Genomic DNA, 19,158 nt, shown 5'->3' with positions numbered 1-19,158 from the left:
ATTGAAGGAGCTGGGGCTCCCACGTCGATCGGAAGAATGGACGCGACAAAAAGCTAGAATTCATCCGAGTTGCTTTAATGAAATCAAACACTCAGGCACTCTGAAAACCCGTTTATCGGGCAGCAATATATATCGATTAACCCAGGGGGTTTGCCCAGGCCCGGCGCCAGGGGGCGTGGCCCAGCGTCCTGGCTGCGGCCTGGCAAGTTGAGGGCGAGCCTGCCCGGGCGTCCTGGACGAGCCCGGCATGGTGATCGCTCCGCGTCCTTGATAGGTGCAAGGCGATTGTGAAAACCCAGCGGCAGCCGCTACACACGTCCCCCCAGAATCGACTTGCACCGGCAGGGTCAATTTGAGGGGGGTCCTGATGACCCGGCCGAAGCGACCCCTGGCGGGTCGTGGGAGGGGGTCCGGTGAGGTGGTGGGCGGTCGAGTGGGGGGCACCGTGGACGGGGGGCGGCCTCGCCGCGGCGGAAGGGCCACCCGTGGTGGGTGGTCGACGTCCACGTGCGCCGGCTTGAGGCGGTCCACTGCAATCCGGTCCGACCTGCCGCCGATGTCGATGACGAACGACTTGTCGTCCCGTCGCAGCACCCGGAAGGGCCCGTCGTACGGCGGCTGGAGTGGCCACCGATGTGCGTCGTGACGCACAAAAACATACTCCGCTGTGCGGAGTGCTGGGGGGACGTAAGACTGGGGGTCACCGTGGTGGGATGTTGGCACGGGGGCAAACCGTCGGGCGGCCTCCTGGAGGTCCGAGCGCTGGTGAGCTGCGGACCAGGGACTGGTAGCGTCGGGCACGAATTCGCCCGGGACGCGTAGCACCTGGCCATAGACAAGCTCGGCGGTGGATGCCTGGAGGTCCTCCTTGGGGGCCGTGCGAAGGCCCAAAAGGACCCACGGCAGCCGGTCGGCCCAACCGCCGTCTTGAAGGCCGGCCATGAGCGCGGCCTTCATGGAGCGGTGGAATCGCTCGCACAACCCGTTTGCTTGGGGGTGGTAGGCCGTAGTACGGTGGAGCTTGACCCCCAGGTTGCGGGCGACCGCGCCCCACAGCTCGGAGGTGAACTGTGGTCCGCGGTCTGACGAGATGTCCGCCGGTGCGCCGAAGCGGGCGACCCAGGTGGCGATGAAAGCCTGCGCCACGTCGGCGGTGGTGGTGGAGACGAGGGGAACGGCCTCCGGCCACCTGGTGGTCCTGTCCACCATGGTGAGCAGGTGTGTGAACCCCCGTGACGGGGGGAGGGGGCCCACCAGATCCACGTTGACGTGGTCGAAACGTCGTTCGGGCACGGTGAAAGGTGCCAGCGGGGCCTGGGTGTGTCGGTGGACCTTGGCCCGTTGGCAGGCCGTGCAGGTGCTGGTCCAATCGCGGACGTCCCGACGAAGGCCGTGCCAGACGAAACGCGCCGACACCAGCTTCTGGGAAGCTTTCCGGCCCGGGTGGGAAAGGCCGTGGAGGGAGGCGAAGATGCGGCGTTGCCAGGTGACGGGCACGATGGGGCGAGGCTGGCCTTGGGAGACGTCGCAGAGCAGGACAGTGTCCGCGCAGGGGATGTCGGCCAGGCGGAGGCCCGTGTCCGCCGCCCGGAGGGCTTGCACCGTGGTGTCGGTGGTTTGGTCCGCCGCCATAAGCGCAAAATCCACGCCCAGGTGGACCGCGTTCGCGCTGGCCCGGGAAAGACAGTCGGCCACGGCGTTGTTTTTGCCGGCGACGTGCCGGATGTCCGTGGTAAACTCCGACACGGCGGAGAGGTGGCGCTGTTGGCGGGCTGACCATGGCTCCGTGACCTTGGCCATGGCGTAAACCAACGGCTTGTGGTCGACGAACGCCGTGAAAGGTCGGCCCTCCAGGAGGTGGCGGAAATGGCGGACGGCCAGGTGTAGACCGAGGAGCTCCCGGTCAAACGTGCTGTATTTGAGCTCGTTCGGCCGGAGCTGCCGGCTGAAAAAAGCGAGTGGCTGCCAAACCCCGTTCACCCATTGCTCATGTACGGCGCCCACCGCGTAGTCGGAGGCATCCGTGGTGAGGGCGATGGGAGCGTTGAGCACCGGGTGAGCGAGCAGTGTTGCGTCGGCGAGGGCGCGCTTTGAGCGTTGGAAGGCCGCATCCATTGCTGCGGACCAGGCGATGTCGTGCTTGGCCGGCTTGCCCCGGAGGGCTTCGTAGAGGGGCCGCATGAGTTGAGCAGCGCGGGGCACGAAGCGGTGATAAAAATTCACCATTCCCAGGAATTCCTGCAGGGCCTTTATGGTGCGGGGACGCGGGAACGTGGTGATGGCCTCGACCTTGGTTGGCAGCGGCACGGCCCCGTTCTTGGTGATGTGGTGGCCCAAAAAATCAACGGCCGTCGTGCCGAAGTGGCATTTGGCCGGGTTGACGATGAGGCCGTGCTCGCTGAGGCGCCCGAACAGTGTTCGGAGGTGGAGGAGGTGCTCGGCCCGGGACGTGCTGGCGACGAGGATGTCGTCCAGGTAAACGAAAAGGAACGGCAGGTCACGCAGCACGCCGTCCATCAAGCGCTGGAACGCCTGAGCCGCGTTCTTGTTGGTGACCTATCGACATGGACACGGCAGTCGCCCTTAAACTGCCTACCTTCTGGGAGGCTCACGCGGCGGTTTGGTTCGCACAGGCGGAGTCCCTGTTCGCCCTGCGAGGCATCACGGCCGACGACACCCGCTTCCACCATGTGGTAGCTGCGCTCGGGTCGGTTACCGCGGCCCGCGCCCTGAGCCTCCTCGAAAGCCCGCCAGCCGCTGACAAATACGGCGCGATTAAGAAGCTTCTCCTCGATGCTTTCGCCCTCCCATCGGCGGAACGCGCACGGCGCCTGCTCGATTTGCCTGAGCTCGGCGACACGCGCCCTTCCGAGCGCATGGACTACATGCTTTCACTGCTCGGCGAGCACTCTCCGGCATTCCTGTTCCGGGAGCTGTTCTTCTGTCAGCTGCCTAACCCGGTACGCCTCGCCCTGGCAAGCACGACGATCACAGATCCCCGGGCCCTTGCCAGAGAAGCCGACAAGATCTCCGCCGCAGGACAGCGCATCGTAGCGGCGACATGGGACCCACCGCCGTCCGACGCAACACCCAGGGCGCCCGAGCACCCGGCACGGTCGACGGCTGAACTGCCGACGCCATTGGCGGCCGCTCTACCGAGCCGACCGCCTCCGGCACGATGACCGAGGCCTCCACCTGACCAAGCCTGGTGTTACTATCATGCCAGGTTCGGACAGAAGGCCCGGACATGCCGACCCCCGTGCACCTTCGGCAGGCCGGGAAACGGCCGGGCCGGCGTTCATTACCAGCCATGAGCGCCGGCCACACGGGCAACTTACTGTTCATCACGGATAAAGCGTCCGGACGGCGCTTCCTGTGCGACACCGGCGCCCAACTGAGCGTCATACCCGCCTCTGACCAGGACAGGCAATCCGCGGTTTGCGGCCCCTCCTTAGTTGCGGCCAACGGATCGACTATCCGCACCTTCGGCCCGCGCAACGTCACCCTCTGCTTCGGCGGCCAACGCTTTGCTTGGACGTTTGTAACCGCCAACGTGCCCGTGGCTCTGCTAGGCGCCGACTTCCTCTGCGCACACGGACTGCTGGTGGACGTCCAACGGCGTCGTTTAATCAACGCTGAAACCTTCAGCTCCCTGGTATGCACATTGAGCAGCTCCGCGCCGACCGAGCTGGCATGCACCGTCCCGGCGGCGAACGAGTTTGCTCGCCTGCTCACGGAGTTCCCGGCCCTCACGCGGCCGACGTTTTCGGCCGTCGCAGTACGGCATGGGATCGAGCACCACATACCAACCACGGGCCCGCCGGTCTACGCCAGGGCCCGCCGCCTCGACCCAGCCAAGCTCGCCGTAGCGAAGGCCGAATTCGACGCGTTGGAGCACCTCGGCATCGTGCGGCGCTCCGATAGCGCGTGGGCCTCGCCACTGCACATCGTGCCAAAGCCGGGGGGTGGATGGCGCCCGTGTGGCGACTACCGCCATCTCAATGACGCTACCACCCCCGACAGGTACCCGATCCCGCATATCCAAGCCTTCTCCGCCCGTCTGGCGGGACGGGTCATTTTTTCGAAAATTGACCTCATACGGGGATATCACCAGGTACCTGTCAGGGCGGCCGACGTCCCTAAAACGGCAGTCATCACGCCGTTCGGCTTATTCGAATTCTTGCGGATGCCGTTTGGTCTCAAGAACGCAGCTCAGGCGTTCCAGCGCTTGATGGACGGCGTGCTGCGTGACCTGCCGTTCCTTTTCGTTTACCTGGACGATATCCTCGTCGCCAGCACGTCCCGGGCCGAGCACCTCCTCCACCTCCGAACACTGTTCGAGCGCCTCAGCGAGCACGGCCTCATCGTCAACCCGGCCAAATGCCACTTCGGCACGACGGCCGTTGATTTTTTGGGCCATCACATCACCAAGAACGGGGCCGTGCCGCTGCCAACCAAGGTCGAGGCCATCACCACGTTCCCGCGTCCCCGCACCATAAAGGCCCTGCAGGAATTCCTGGGAATGGTGAATTTTTATCACCGCTTCGTGCCCCGCGCTGCTCAGCTCATGCGGCCCCTCTACGAAGCCCTCCGGGGCAAGCCGGCCAAGCACGACATCGCCTGGTCCGCAGCAATGGATGCGGCCTTCCAAGGCTCAAAGTGGGCCCTCGCCGACGCAACACTGCTCGCTCACCCGGTGCTCAACGCTCCCATCGCCCTCACCACGGATGCCTCCGACTACGCGGTGGGCGCCGTACATGAGCAATGGGTGAACGGGGTTTGGCAGCCACTCGCTTTTTTCAGCCGGCAGCTCCGGCCGAACGAGCTCAAATACAGCACGTTTGACCGGGAGCTCCTCGGTCCACCTGGGCGTGGATTTTGCGCTTATGGCGGCGGACCAAACCACCGACACCACGGTGCAAGCCCTCCGGGCGGTGGACACGGGCCTCCGCCTGGCCGACATCCCCTGCGCGGACACTGTCCTGCTCTGCGACGTCTCACAAGGCCAGCCTCGCCCCATCGTGCCCGTCGCCTGGCAACGCCGCATCTTCGCCTCCCTCCACGGCCTTTCCCACCCGGGCCGGAAAGCTTCCCAGAAGCTGGTGTCGGCGCGTTTCGTCTGGCACGGCCTTCGTCGGGACGTCCGCGATTGGACCAGCGCCTGCACGGCCTGCCAACGGGCCAAGGTCCACCGACACACCCAGGCCCCGCTGGCACCTTTCACCGTGCCCGAACGACGTTTCGACCACGTCAACGTGGATCTGGTGGGCCCCCTCCCCCCGTCACGGGGGTTCACACACCTGCTCACCATGGTGGACAGGACCACCAGGTGGCCGGAGGCCGTTCCCCTCGTCTCCACCACCACCGCCGACGTGGCGCAGGCTTTCATCGCCACCTGGGTCGCCCGCTTCGGCGCACCGGCGGACATCTCGTCAGACCGCGGTCCACAGTTCACCTCCGAGCTGTGGGGCGCGGTCGCCCGCAACCTGGGGGTCAAGCTCCACCGTACTACGGCCTACCACCCCCAAGCAAACGGGTTGTGCGAGCGATTCCACCGCTCCATGAAGGCCGCGCTCATGGCCGGCCTTCAAGACGTCGGGTGGGCCGACCGGCTGCCGTGGGTCCTTTTGGGCCTTCGCACGGCCCCCAAGGAGGACCTCCAGGCATCCACCGCCGAGCTTGTCTATGGCCAGGTGCTACGCGTCCCGGGCGAATTTGTGCCCGACGCTACCAGTCCCTGGTCCTTCGCCCTCCCATCGGCGGAACGCGCACGGCGCCTGCTCGAAGTGCCTGAGTGTTTGATTTCATTAAAGCAACTCGGATGAATTCTAGCTTTTTGTCGCGTCCATTCTTCCGATCGACGTGGGAGCCCCGGCTCCTTCATCGCGCTTTCGAGGAGGCTCAGGGCGCGGGCCGCGGTAGCCGACCCGAGCGCAGCTACCACATGGTGGAAGCGGGTGTCGTCGGCCGTGATGCCTCGCAGGGCGAACAGGGACTCCACCTGCGCGAACCAAACCGCCGCGTGAGCCTCCCAGAAGGTAGGCAGTTTAAGGGCGACTGCCGTGTCCATGTCGATAGGTCACCAATGAAGGAGCTGGGGCTCCCACGTCGATCGGAAGAATGGACGCGACACAAAGCTAGAATTCATCCGAGTTGCTTTAATGAAATCAAACACTCAGGCACTCTGAAAACCCGTTTATCGGGCAGCAATATATATCGATTAACCCAGGGGGTTTGCCCAGGCCCGGCGCCAGGGGGCGTGGCCCAGCGTCCTGGCTGCGGCCTGGCAAGTTGAGGGCGAGCCTGCCCGGGCATGCCCGGGCATGCCCGGGCGTCCCGACCGAGGCCTGGCAAGTTGAGCGCGGGCCTGCCCGGGCGTCCTGGACGAGCCCGGCATGGTGATCGCTCCGCGTCCTTGATAGGTGCAAGGCGATTGTGAAAACCCAGCGGCAGCCGCTACAATATCATAGCATGTTTTCTGCGTCTTCCACTTTGTCAACTCACATCACTTCCCCGACAGGGGGACCTAGGCGTAACGCTTGTTTTGTGATTAATGTTAGCTCTTACACGAGCCTCGATCCTGTATACCAAAAAAACAAAAACAAAACCGAGATTTTGAACCCAAGCTCGACAGCTCAGAGGTGAATACATTTCTGTCTAGTATAGTGAATACTGTTGGTAAGAACAGTCGGTTTCAAATACCATTTGCTCTGAGTTTCACTACAACAATACAACACAACTGGGTACATCAAATAAATTAAAATCAAAATAGTTCCTTGTTTTCCTTTTGCACTATGGTTTTTTTTTTTTTTGGAATATAGTCTGCATTGTAGCCCCAGACTGATCATGTGCCTTTTCAATAGAATCGTCGAACCTTTTCAATTTGCGATAGAAACATGAGATTAATGCATGACTCTCACCATCAATTTCCCTCAGTTAAATAGGATCACTATCATGAATTTCCATTTCCACATTGATGCTGGATTTTTTTGGTCTTTTTCACTTTATCATATAATATCTGTCTCTGATCCTTTTGATTTTATCTTTACAGCACTCACCCGTATTCTGCACCCTTTACTTGCTGCCCCATTGACTTCTGTCCAATCAGTTACTGTGGCCATTGTAAATCTTGAATATCCAGGAAGTGTCCTTCCTGTTCAGGTAAATTGTTCTTGACTGTTAGGGTCAAAATTTAAAGATGATACTTGAGGTTTATAATCCAATCAATAATCTTGTTTGCTTTAGGGGTTTGGACATCTTGTTCCTTCATCAGAGGAGAAAGGGGTCCTTGGCATCGTCTACGACTCAGTTGCATTTCCAACTCACAACAGGCCTGGGGCAGCCACCACTAGGCTTACGGTAGAACTGACTGAAGCTGCATTTTTGGTCTTATAATCATCTGTAAAGCATAACAGGTCTCTAGGACTGAATCCATTATTTCAGTTCATTTTTTTAATGTCCAACTATTGCGCGAACTTTATTCTTCATTGCTCTTCAAATTTTCTATATCACTCGTAATTCCCAACTTTAATCACTTGTTTCCACTAGGTGATGTTGGGAGGTGCATGGTTTGAAGAGGTGTTTGGAGAAGTAGGAGAGGGGAAGAGTGATAAGTCGAGGGAAAGCTTTATTCACCGTGAGGCAGTGTCAGCTGTGGTCCGGCACCTTGGTGTGATGGTCCCACCAAATGTTGCGAAAACCTCTGTACATCAGGTAATCAGGTGATGTGGTGGTTGTGATGGTTACATCTCCCATTTCAATACTTGATCATATTGTCACGTCAGAGGCCCAGCTAACATGGATGCTTTGAGCCGGAGGTATAAAGACATCCGTGAATGACCGAAACTATGTTCGAATTAACCACGTTTTGAATTAACTATTACGATCGCCCAAGGATTGCCTGATAAATGAACTGAATTTGGTTGGTCCAGGCGTGCGTGAAGGCAGAAAGGTGGGAAGATGCTTTTTATAATTAAAATGTCTATTACAAATGAATATTGGGATAATAATGGACAAGACTATAAATAACAGAAAATATCTGGCGGTCGACAGACACAGATAGGAACTAGAATGGCACTCAGTAGAGAGCATACCTCCGCATGGTTGGTCATATCACTCAATCGTGAAGAATCACTTCAAAAATTCTACTAGCTGGACCCGGATCCGAATCTTCACCAAAATTGAATCGATTCTTCCTTGTCACATCGACAACCTGTCCAAAAGTTTCGTTCAAATCCATCCTTAACTTTTTGAGATATCCTGCAATGTATCGTTTTTGGCCCTATCTCCCAATGGTGAAGAATCACTTAAAGAATTAAATAATTCTCATATCCGAATCCATATTCAGATCTTCACCAAAATCGAATCGAATCGTCCTTGTCAGACACCCAACCGGTCCACCAAGTTTAGTCCAAATCCGTCCACAACTTTTTGAGATATCCTGCTATGTATCGTTTTTGGCCCTAACTTCCAATGGTGAAGATTGTTGGCGTCAGGAAGGGCATCCGGCCATAAAAACATTGCCTCAAACAGGGAACCATGATTGTCATGGGGCCCGCAAGGCTAACCCCCGCTCTAGCGGGGAAAATGGCCTTAAAACGATCATTCATATTCATTCATTCATTCATTCATTCCCAATGGTGAAGAATTACTTTAAAAAATTATAGTAGCCAGAACCGAATCCGGATCTTCACCAAAATCTAATCATTTCGTCGGTGTTACATACTCTACATCTCTGCCAAATTTCGTCCGAATCTGTCCACAACTTTTTGAGACATTTTGTTCACAAACTGACAGACAGACAGGGGTGAAAACATAACCTCCATCCACCTTTGGTGGAGGAGGTAATGAAAGGGGAAGCATACTTGAACTTATATACAAGATAAATAATCCCACTAATGATGCCAACAATACCAGATTCAGCCCCGAAGAGGAACAGAACAGGCAAGGACTTGTGCAGACATGAGCTGGTCGTGGCTGCACAGGCCGATGATGTGCAGGCTGACATGGCACAAGGTGAAGTGTGACTTGGAGCAGAATAGGAGAGGTTGGCACGATCATGGGAAGATGGAGTCCACTTCTCTAGATCAGTCCTTCTTTGATGAGCCACGAAACAGAGAGAGCCAAGATGTCTTCTTTACTAAAGGCCCAACCGCCATCTGCCAAGCGCATGTGCGGACACGGCTTTTACGCCACAAGGACTGCCTTCTAATATGTAGCTGGTCCGTCATTGGCCGCCCACTTCCAATGGGCAGCATTGCCTTTCAGGACCTGCCACCCTGCCATAAAATGTTCCACCCCTCTCCAGAGCTCCACAGCTTTCGTTGTTGCTGTGTTCTGCAGTCTTCTGGCCAAATGGCCCGCAATATTGTCCATTTGAATATGCAAAGTACAAGAGGTTTTACACAATATGACCTTACCCTACTCTGCTCTTATAAGCATGGTCACTGCCTCCTCAGTTTCAGCTGTTCCCCTTTGCGAAACTTGCACCAGCCTTGGGAGTAATTATGCCTTCAAGTTGGGGGCAATTTTGTTTGGAAACGATAATGTGGGGTGAGTTAACTTATACATTGTAATATCATATAAAAGTTACACCCATTTAATTTGCTCCCCAATTGATTTCAAGCATAAACCAACTGGTAGTCATATTGTTATGGTTGTTGGTGAGTACCAAATGCCACGCCTTACCACTGTGACGGTCGTGGGTTAGATAACTCCGAAACCCAACGAGTCTATAAAAAGACCACAGATGCTTTCTACAGTACTCACCTCTGGCCGCATGTTCATGCCCAGGGTCGGTTTACCATACCTATGAGTTGAATGAAGCAGATGGGGAACCATGCCTGCGACCAGGTAATGGCTATTAGTTGGCCGAGCGAACCAACATTATGTGTTGCACTGTTTTTAATCTAACAGGCCCAATTATTCCCAGAAGCGCTATCTCAGACCGAGTCCGAGCAGGATAAGTCAATACACGGTATAACAACTTCCAGGCACTTTGTTTACACAAGCAGGCCATTGGCAGGAGAAATGGCAATTGGGGAATTCAAACAGGAAAAGGTGGGAAAAGTCAGCTTGGGGCAACGCAAGCAATATTAATCTATTTACAAGCACGCATACATTCCCCTTGTCCCCTATGCAATAATTCCCACCCTAGGATGCCCAATAACAATGACTTAACACCTTTACATTGAATGCATCCAGACACCAGAAAGAAGAAAAGAGAGTGTGGCAATAGGGGTTGAGATATTTCAAATTTGAGAGATGAAGTGTAGGGTCTCTCTGCATGCCCCAAAACACCTTCTGTAACCCGGGTGAGGCTGCAACCTCCCACGTCTCAGCTGTTCGGCTCACCTTCCTGCACACTCCCTCTTAGACCGTTTCCTTCACTCCAACACCATGAGCCAGAAAGGAAAGCCTGTTACCCCACACAGTTCTCTTCCTTTATAAGATTTCCAGGCCTAAAATAATACTCTGAGCTCTTCCTTATCGGCACCACATGCCAGAGATCTCGTCCACTGTTGAGAAATAGCTTGTCCTGACATTATGATATGTTGAGAGCCAACAGCAGCTCATTTTGCTTGCTCTGCATTTTTGATTGAAACATCTGGATATCTGTCACTGCATTACTCTGGCATAAATTGTACTTGCCATAGACACAAGACGATTACAGATGAAGTTTGCAAGGTTGACAAACGTGTCATGGCCTTGTAGTTTCTTTGGATACAGCTGCTGGATCATGGCCATGCCTTCTATGATAAAGACACTTCGTATGGTATTTCCCTGGTGGGACTTTCACAAAGTGATTCTAGAGCATGAAGGACATTGAATTTGTTTTTCCAAGACAGCTTTGTCTGGTAGAAAATGGCAGAGACAATGGGCCCAAACAGTATGTCATCGTTACTTAAGATCAATCTTCTGAATGCTTTCAAGGAAAACTAACCTAGCCAGTCAGTTTCTGTCATTCTTAAAGGTGACCTCTTTCCTACCAACTGCAGTCTTCACAGTTTTGTACATGCTGGTAAACTTTTTTTTACCTTATCATCTTCCCAGGTAGAGCCTAGACCTAGAGGCATGCACACTCGCCTTAAAGCTGCCTAGCCTGGGTTCAAATCTCAACCAGCTTTAAGCTGTCATCTTGGTGTTTCGCAGGTATGGCGATGCATCAATGTGCCCGCTGTCCCTCAGATGAACATTAAACTGGGTGTCCCATCTGCCAGCACTAGTTGGTGGATGTTAAAGATCACAGGGTGTCCTTCATGAAGAGGAGGTGAGCTATCCCCGGCACCCACCCTGAATAAATTCTAAATTCCTGTACACCCAGTAAATGATGCTGCCCACAGCCATGTGCTGCTTATGAAAGAAGAAGTCATCTTGGAAAATAGGTCAACATTCATCTGCTGAAACCTGTCCCAGACAAAGTGACAATGCATGTTCCCCAATGGTTCTGGCCAACTTGAAATTTGAAGGAACCTTACATGTGACAACAACTCCTGAAGAGGTCTGAACGAGTTCCTGTTGCTCATACTTAAATGGGTGAACTGTACTGCAGACAGCTTCTTTGATGGCTGAAACGCCATGTCAATCATGTTTCTTTCTACTTGGTTGCATATCTACATATTTGACCCCCTCCTGCCACTGACTCGCATTGACAAGTGATCGCAACCCTCTGATGCGTTGATATCCATCGGTTCAGCATTCCTTTTTTGTAGGTGAAACCGATCATACTGCCTTTCATCTTTGAGTCTATTTGCTGTTTTCTCTGTGGTTAGATCACAGGTGACTTGCGCAAAGGAATTCTCACTGTGCTGCACTACAAAGTCACCATTCATGTGATGCTTGTCTGCTTTTGGGGGCTGTTTGGTATGTCTTTCATCTCAAAATAATAGGTGGGCATGTACCTTGTGTAATTTTGGTGGTCGTATGGGAAAAAAAACATGAAAGTATTTATTGTACACTTGAAACGTGGAGATCCCAATTGCCCTCTCATACAGGGGTGGCTCTCTGGAAAAGCAGTTGAACTTCTATGATTGTAATTTAAAAACTCCAGAAGGTGAAGGTTTTGTTGCTTCTTGAAGCGATGAAGTCATCATATGAGATTGCCACTTGTCGAAATTCTTCACATGTACAATCGTGGCCAAAAATATTGGCACCCTTGCACTTTTTTGAAATAACGCACCATTTCTTCCAGAAAATTGTTGATATAAAATATCTTTTGGTATCCACATGTGTATTTCTTTGGTTTGCAGTGGAACAAAACAAAACAAGCGTTACGCCTAGGTCCCCCGTCGTTGAAGTGATGTGAGTTGACAAAGTGGAAGACGCAAGGCGGCCATCTTGGATTTTGACGTGGCGACCCAATTTTCAATAGCGTTCTCCCTTATGCGTAGATACACCCACACACCAGATTAGAAGTTAGTAGTTCGTTTATTTTTCAAGATATTTCGCTCACAAGGTTCAGACATATATATGGTGGCGGCCATCTTGGATTTTGACGTGGCGACCCAATTTTCAATAGCGTTCTTCCTTGTGCCTAGATACACCCACACACCAGATTAGAAGTTGGTACTTCGCTTATTTTTCAAGATATTTCGCTCACAAGGTTCAGACATATATATGGTGGCGGCCATCTTGGATTTTGACGTGGCGACCCAATTTTCAATAGCGTTCTTCCTTGTGCCTAGATACACCCACACACCAGATTAGAAGTTGGTACTTCGCTTATTTTTCAAGATATTTCGCTCACAAGGTTCAGACATATATGGTGGCGGCCATCTTGGATTTTGACGTGGCGACCCAATTTTCAATAGCGTTCTTCCTTATGCCTAGATACACCCACACACCAGATTAGAAGTTGGTACTTCGCTTATTTTTCAAGATATTCCGCTCACAAGGTTCAGACATATATGGCGTCAGACATACATGGCGGCGGCCATCTTGGATTTTGACGTGGGTTGCACCCACACACCAAATTCGAATGCGGTCCTTCGCTTACGCACGCACGCACGCACGGATGGACGGACGGACGGACACACGGACGGAGGGGAAAACCATAGTCCCCCTTTCGCTCCGCGGTGCGACGGGGGACAAAAAGCTGAAAAAATGACTAAATCTTAGCTTATTCCACAGAGAAATCCTAAAATGGCCTGGACAATATTATTGGCACCTTTTAGAAGTTGTGAGAAATAATCGGATGAAGCTGTATACTTGTCATTCGACAAGTATACAGCTTCATCCGATCAGTATGATTTTTTTTTCCTGCAACTGTTGGTCTGATGGACACGAAATTTTCACCATAGGAGCGGCTCCTCCTGTAGAATATTTTAATGATAATTATGACGTCATAGGTCACGTGGTACAGGTGCCATCTTGGAAAAACTGAAAAAGTTGCACCTCTATATACAGACTTGGCATTTAATATGGAATTTTTTTTTTTCCTTGACTTGGGTTTACTTTCTTAACTCAGTATATCAATCTGGTGAGTTTCTTTTACACTTTGGTGATTTATTTGTCAAAAGAACCATGTTACTGATTGTCTGCCGCAGCAAGAAGTCAACAACAGGATTATATCACAGGTGGCGTGGCAAAATGTACGGACAGGTGCATTTGACGATTGGCTTCACAGTCGGGTATACAAGGGTTGTTGCGTTCTGTATTAGTGGAAAACAACTGCTGCACGTCTCCAAAAGTTATTGCCGCTTCCTCTGGAGATGGTCCGTCAACTCGACAATGCTGTTTGTCATGGAGTGGTGGCTTTACGAAATTACACCATGAAAGAGCGTGCTATTGCTCGGCAGTATGGCATCACTCAAGGTCAGGTGTCAAAGATCCTGAAACGAAATGCTCAGAGGGGTGTCCCTACTCTAATACCGAGGCCAGGAAGTCCCCGCAGAACCACAAGGAGGGATGATCGCCAGCTGCACCGGTTAGTCCGCAATGGCCGTACCAAGTCAGCTAATCGGCTTAGGGCTAAGTGGCAGCAACTGACAAATGTGCCTGTATCCAGAAGGCGAGTCAACCAACGACTGGTTCAAGCAAGCTATCGTGCCAGGCGTCCCCTGAGAAAGCCACGCCTGACCAGACAACACAGCCAGCGCCGATTGAAGTGGGCCAGAGAGCACTGTCAATGGCAGCCAGGACACTGGAATCACGTGACCTTCAGTGACGAGTCTAGATTTCTGGTCTATCGTCAAGATGGCCGTGTCCGAGTGCGCAGACAAGTGCATGAAGCCTACAACAAAGATTGTATAGTGCCAAGAGTCCAAGCTGGAGGTGGTGGGGTGACCGTTTGGGCTGCTTTTCATGCAGGGGGCAAAACTGACCTGGTTGTTCTGAATGTAAACCTGAACCAGTTCAAGTACAGGGCCATTCTGGAAGAAACATTGATTCCATTTGCTCGTGCAGCCTTTAGAGGAAACTTTGTCTTCCAAGATGACAATGCACGGCCTCATCGTGCTCGCATGATCCAACACTTTCTTGCTGACCGTGGTGTAGAGCATATGGAGTGGCCTGCCATGTCCCCGGATATGAATCCGATAGAGAACTTGTGGGCAGAATGAACGCATCAAATCGACCACTTGGACCAGCAGCCGACCTCTGTGCGTGAATTGCAGCAGGCTATTGTCACTGCATGGCAAGCGATTCCTGTCCAAACCTTGGCAAATCTCGTGAACAGCATGCCTCAACGTGTACGTGCTCTCCTGAATGCGCGTGCGGGTTACACGAAGTACTGAACTGTAATTTTACTGTCGGTAATCCCAGTCGTAATTTAACTTTTGTTTTTGTTAAAAAAAATTTTGGCTAATGTGCAAAATAAAGAGATACTTCTGGAAAACGCACAGAAATTTAACACAGTACTGTCCATGAATTGAGTTCGATATCAGTTTACATCACTTTCAAGGATCAATTTATTTGTTTCGAAATGTCAAATGTGGTTTTTGTTTCTTTTAAAGGTCACATTAACAAAATCTAGAATAATTTCAACATAATTCCAATGAACTTTTGGTTCTAAGACATCTTGAAAAGTAAGTTCACCCCCACAAAAAAATATTCCATATTAAATGCCAAGTCTGTATCTCCGAAAACGCTACATGGAAAAAATTGAAATGTGGCTCATTGTAAAGAACTCCACATGGGGAATAAGTTTTGTTAACGATGGCATAATTGGTGCCGTAATTGTGACGTCATAATTCGACAGGGATAACACTTAGTCTGATCAGTTTGAAATTTATTGAGCGTGATCTACGCCACAATTATATTGGAGAATGTAAATGTATGATGTCATCGGACATGTGGTCTGGCAGCCATATTAGATTTTTTTAACCCTTAAAAAAACAGAAGAGTTGCCTCGCACCAAGTTGACTGCGCAGGGTAAGTATTCTATGAACACCATCTAGTTACCACGGGCTTCCAGCTCATAAACATATAATGCTGTAAATTTTATCCACTTCAATAAAAAAAAAATTCTCTAATAACTTTCACCTTAATTGAAACTCCTTCCTTCAGCAATTTTTTATTTTACCATAGAAAAGTCTATTTTTGTAAATTATACAGTTTATTTCCCATGCTCACTTCTGTGACTGTTTAAGGAAAATGTATATGTGAAAGGGAATGTTTTAATGATTGATGGACACAAGAATCATCGGGAGAGTGCAAGGGATCAGAAGAAAGAATTTTGTATGCTCAATATTATGAAGGCCTAAGGAGCTTGTTTGATTGAAAAGGGTTTCTTTCTTTTCCCCAGAATTGCATTCCTCAGTACCATGAAGGCCACTGGAAAATCGTAGGTAAGTAACATCACTATTGAGTTGAATGATACAACAAAACATGGCTTCTGTTTCTGTCTTGCTTTACACTTGTCTGAGAAGCCTTGCCCGTTGACTTGCACCAGTTGGAAGATCCAACTTCTTTACACTCGAGAAGTTGGATCTTCCATCTATTTCCTTCTTGATTGAGCCCCAATCCTTTGTTGATATAGCTAACGTATTAACATCATCGGGAACACCAACTCCAACGGTACCCTCAGCAGCCAATGCAGAACCAGGAATGCAACCCGTAAGTAAGACAGAAATAATCACCCAAAATACGCAAAACCCCCATCTCGACAACTTGTCCCAAGAGTTTGCAACAGAACCAATGTTCTGCTAAAGGCTCTGAAGGGACAGATAGCTGGTAGTACCACCCTTGTGGTGTGGACAGCGTACCACCATAAATTGCTATCCAATGTACTAGATTGTTGGCCGGTGTCACTTGGATTTCCATCAAGAAATACTACATCTTCTTCATTATGTTGCCATGTCCCTACTGAAGATTTTTGCTGTCTTTTTGGATGAAGGTTCCATGCACTTAAACTCCCAAAGGGACGATAGGTGGACCCCAAAGCAATAATAATATGGATTCTCTCCGCACAGCTTTGATGGAGCAGAATTGTTTAATGTTGCACTGGCCGAGCAATGTGGGTTTTGTTCATTTTCTCTGTTTTGGTTTGACAGATCCTTTTATTACTAGTAATCTGCCTCCACAACAATTCTTGACGATGTTGTGGAACGTCGGCCGAGGCCCTCACTTTCTTTTTCTTCTGTCCTCACTTTTTTTTAATTTTTTTTAATTTTTTTTTATACAAGATCGAGGCTCGTGAAAGAGTGAACATTAATCACACAGAAAGACAAACCGACACATAAAACATATAACATCAGGAGCGGTAGACAAGATGGGGAGAGAGGGGGAAGGACACAAACACAACATTTGAGAGCAGGGACTGAGAGACATGGAGACATCGAGAGAACTGTGGGAGGGAGAGGGCTTTGGGGGGGGGAGGCATGGGAAGGGGGGATGGGAGAGGTATAAAACATATGGACACTGCCAGGACTTCCAGGAAAGAAGTTGGAATTTCAAACAAGGTGGATCTGGGGTGAATTAGTGGGGGTAGAAAAGATCAAGGTTTTGGATGGGGGAAGATAAGAGATGGTGGTGAACAGCTGTTTTAAAGACCTGGAGGGAGGAGTGGGATTGAAGGGAGTGTGGGAGTTTGTTCCACAGGCGGGAGAAAAGAGGAATGAAAGAGTTAAGGTGAGCGGAGAGCCGAGATTTCGGCAGTTTAACCATCAGAGGGTTGCTGGCAGATCTTGTGCGACCTGTAGGAATATTTGGGGGACAGAGCACAGAGAGAGCTGGGGGAGCAATGCCGGAGAGGAGTCGGTAGAAGACAGAAAGACCACCTACCTGCCTGCGGTGAGTGAGTGAAAGGCTCTCAGAGATAGCTTCATCGCGGGAGATTCCAATGATTCTGAAAGCTTTGGTTTCAACAGCGTGAAGCCGAGCTAGGTGTGAGGCAGGAGCACCGGCCCATAGGGGAGAACAGTATTCCATTGAGCTGCGGATGAAAGCCTTGTATGTGGTGAGGAGCTCAGGTGTACCTAGGAAGGACTTCGCACGATGGAGGATGCCCAGTCGGCGACTGGCTTTGGAGACCAGCTTGGAAATGTGGTTTTCCCAAGAAAGATCATGGCAGATAGTGAGACCCAAAAGCTTGAGCGACAGAACTTCTTGGAGAGGATTGTTGAGAAAGTAGATGGGAGGGTTGTCCAGTCGATCTTTTCGGAGAGACATAGTAACAGTGTGAGATTTGTCAGGATTGAAAGACATGTTCCACTTGTTTGACCAGTCTGTGATTTTGTCCACATCTTCAGAGAGTGAGGAGGCTGCAGACTGCCGATCTGAGGGAAGAGGAATGGAGCGGCAGAGAGTGGAGTCATCAGCAAAGAGATAGAGAGGATTTTCCAGAGAGTCGGAGAGATCATTGATGAAGACCAGAAAAAGCACAGGGCCCAGAACACTGCCTTGGGGAACTCCAGCCTGAACAGGAAGGGGAGATGAGAGAAATCCATTCAGGGCCACACGTTGACTACGACCAGAGAGGAAGTCCGCAAGCCATGCATGGAGATTTCCATGGACACCATAGGAGGACAGTTTGGTGAGCAGAGCTGGGTGTCAGACCGTATCGAAGGCATGTGATATGTCAAGGGAGACGGTTCTGATTTCCTGTTTGGCATTGAGGACCTCCATCCATTGTTGAGACAGCAGAAGCAGCATGTCCAGAGTAGAATGACCTGGTCTGAATCCAAATTGATGATCGGAGATCAAGCCATTGGAGAAGAGGAAGGATTTGATATTCGAAGCAATGATGGATTCCATGACTTTGCTGATAATTGGGAGCAGGCTGATTGGTCTGTAGTTGCAAGGATCTGTTTTTGCACCTTTTTGTGTAAAGCGGTAATGTTTGCTGATTTCCAGGATGCTGGCAGATGACCTTGAGCAAAAGATAGGGTGAAAATAACAGAGAGAGGGTGAGATAGAGCGGCAGAGCAGGATTTTAGGACCCGTGGGCTGATGCCGTCTGGTCCAGTTGCAGAAGCAGAGTCGAGGTTAGACAAAAACTCCTCCACCTTGTCAGGAGAGAAGGACACAGAGTCCAGGAGCAGTTGGGTTCGACTGGGAAAGGTGGGAACAGAGAGAGATGGGTTTGGGACTAAAGATTTTGAGGCAAACACAGAGTTGAGGCATTCGGCTTTGTCACGTGCGATGTCAACTGTGTGGCCATTTGAGGTAAGGGAGAGGATGGAGGGGGGAACAAACACCAGAAACAGATTTGACCAGATGCCACCAGGATTTGGAGGAAGGAGACACGTTTGAGAGTTCATTCTTGAGTGTGGAGAGATAGTGCTTCCTGGCACTCCTGAGGGTAGACACACACTTGTTCCGAGCTTGGTGGAAGGAACTGAGATTGCCTTCAGTTGGATTAGCCTTCCAAGAGGCAAAGGCAAGTTGTTTCAGGGCAACTGCCTCACCACAAGATTCAGTGTACCATGGACATGGAAGGGTAAGACAACTGAAGACGAGATGGGATAAATCTGTGCATGAGAGAGAGCAGTTTGCTTTGGAAGAATTCCCAGGAAGAATTGATATCAGAGGCAGTGGAGATGGGAGACCAATCCAGACGATTGATGGCTGCTTGAAGACCGTCCCAGTCGGCCTGAGTGAAATGCCAGACTTATCGACGCTGAGGAGGCTCTCTGAGAATGGCCAGAGAGATGTCCACTTTGACAAGCACATGATCAGAGGAACCGATTGGAGCAGAAGAAGAGCAGCAGACATTAGCAG

At 51.3% G+C, this 19,158-nt stretch overlaps 1 protein-coding gene across 2 annotated transcripts in view; it reads left to right on the top strand.

Annotated features, from left to right (window-relative positions):
- PPOX (protoporphyrinogen oxidase) overlaps positions 1 to 19,158 on the top strand; it is a 63,568-nt gene that overhangs the window by 41,137 nt on the left and 3,273 nt on the right. For both annotated transcript variants that reach the window (XM_068099281.2, XM_068099280.2), the window contains 4 exons: positions 7,052 to 7,161; positions 7,246 to 7,359; positions 7,549 to 7,713; positions 15,743 to 15,785. In XM_068099281.2, the coding sequence (XP_067955382.1) occupies positions 7,052 to 7,161; positions 7,246 to 7,359; positions 7,549 to 7,713; positions 15,743 to 15,785 (432 nt within the window). The remainder of the gene's footprint in view (positions 1 to 7,051; positions 7,162 to 7,245; positions 7,360 to 7,548; positions 7,714 to 15,742; positions 15,786 to 19,158) is intronic.

The sequence above is a fragment of the Myxine glutinosa genome, chromosome 1 (assembly GCF_964187855.1).
Source record: "Myxine glutinosa chromosome 1, kmMyxGlut1.1, whole genome shotgun sequence".
NCBI lineage: Eukaryota > Metazoa > Chordata > Myxini > Myxiniformes > Myxinidae > Myxine > Myxine glutinosa.
The sequence above is the reverse complement of the archived record's forward strand: the minus strand, read 5'-3'. Positions and strand labels throughout refer to the sequence as shown.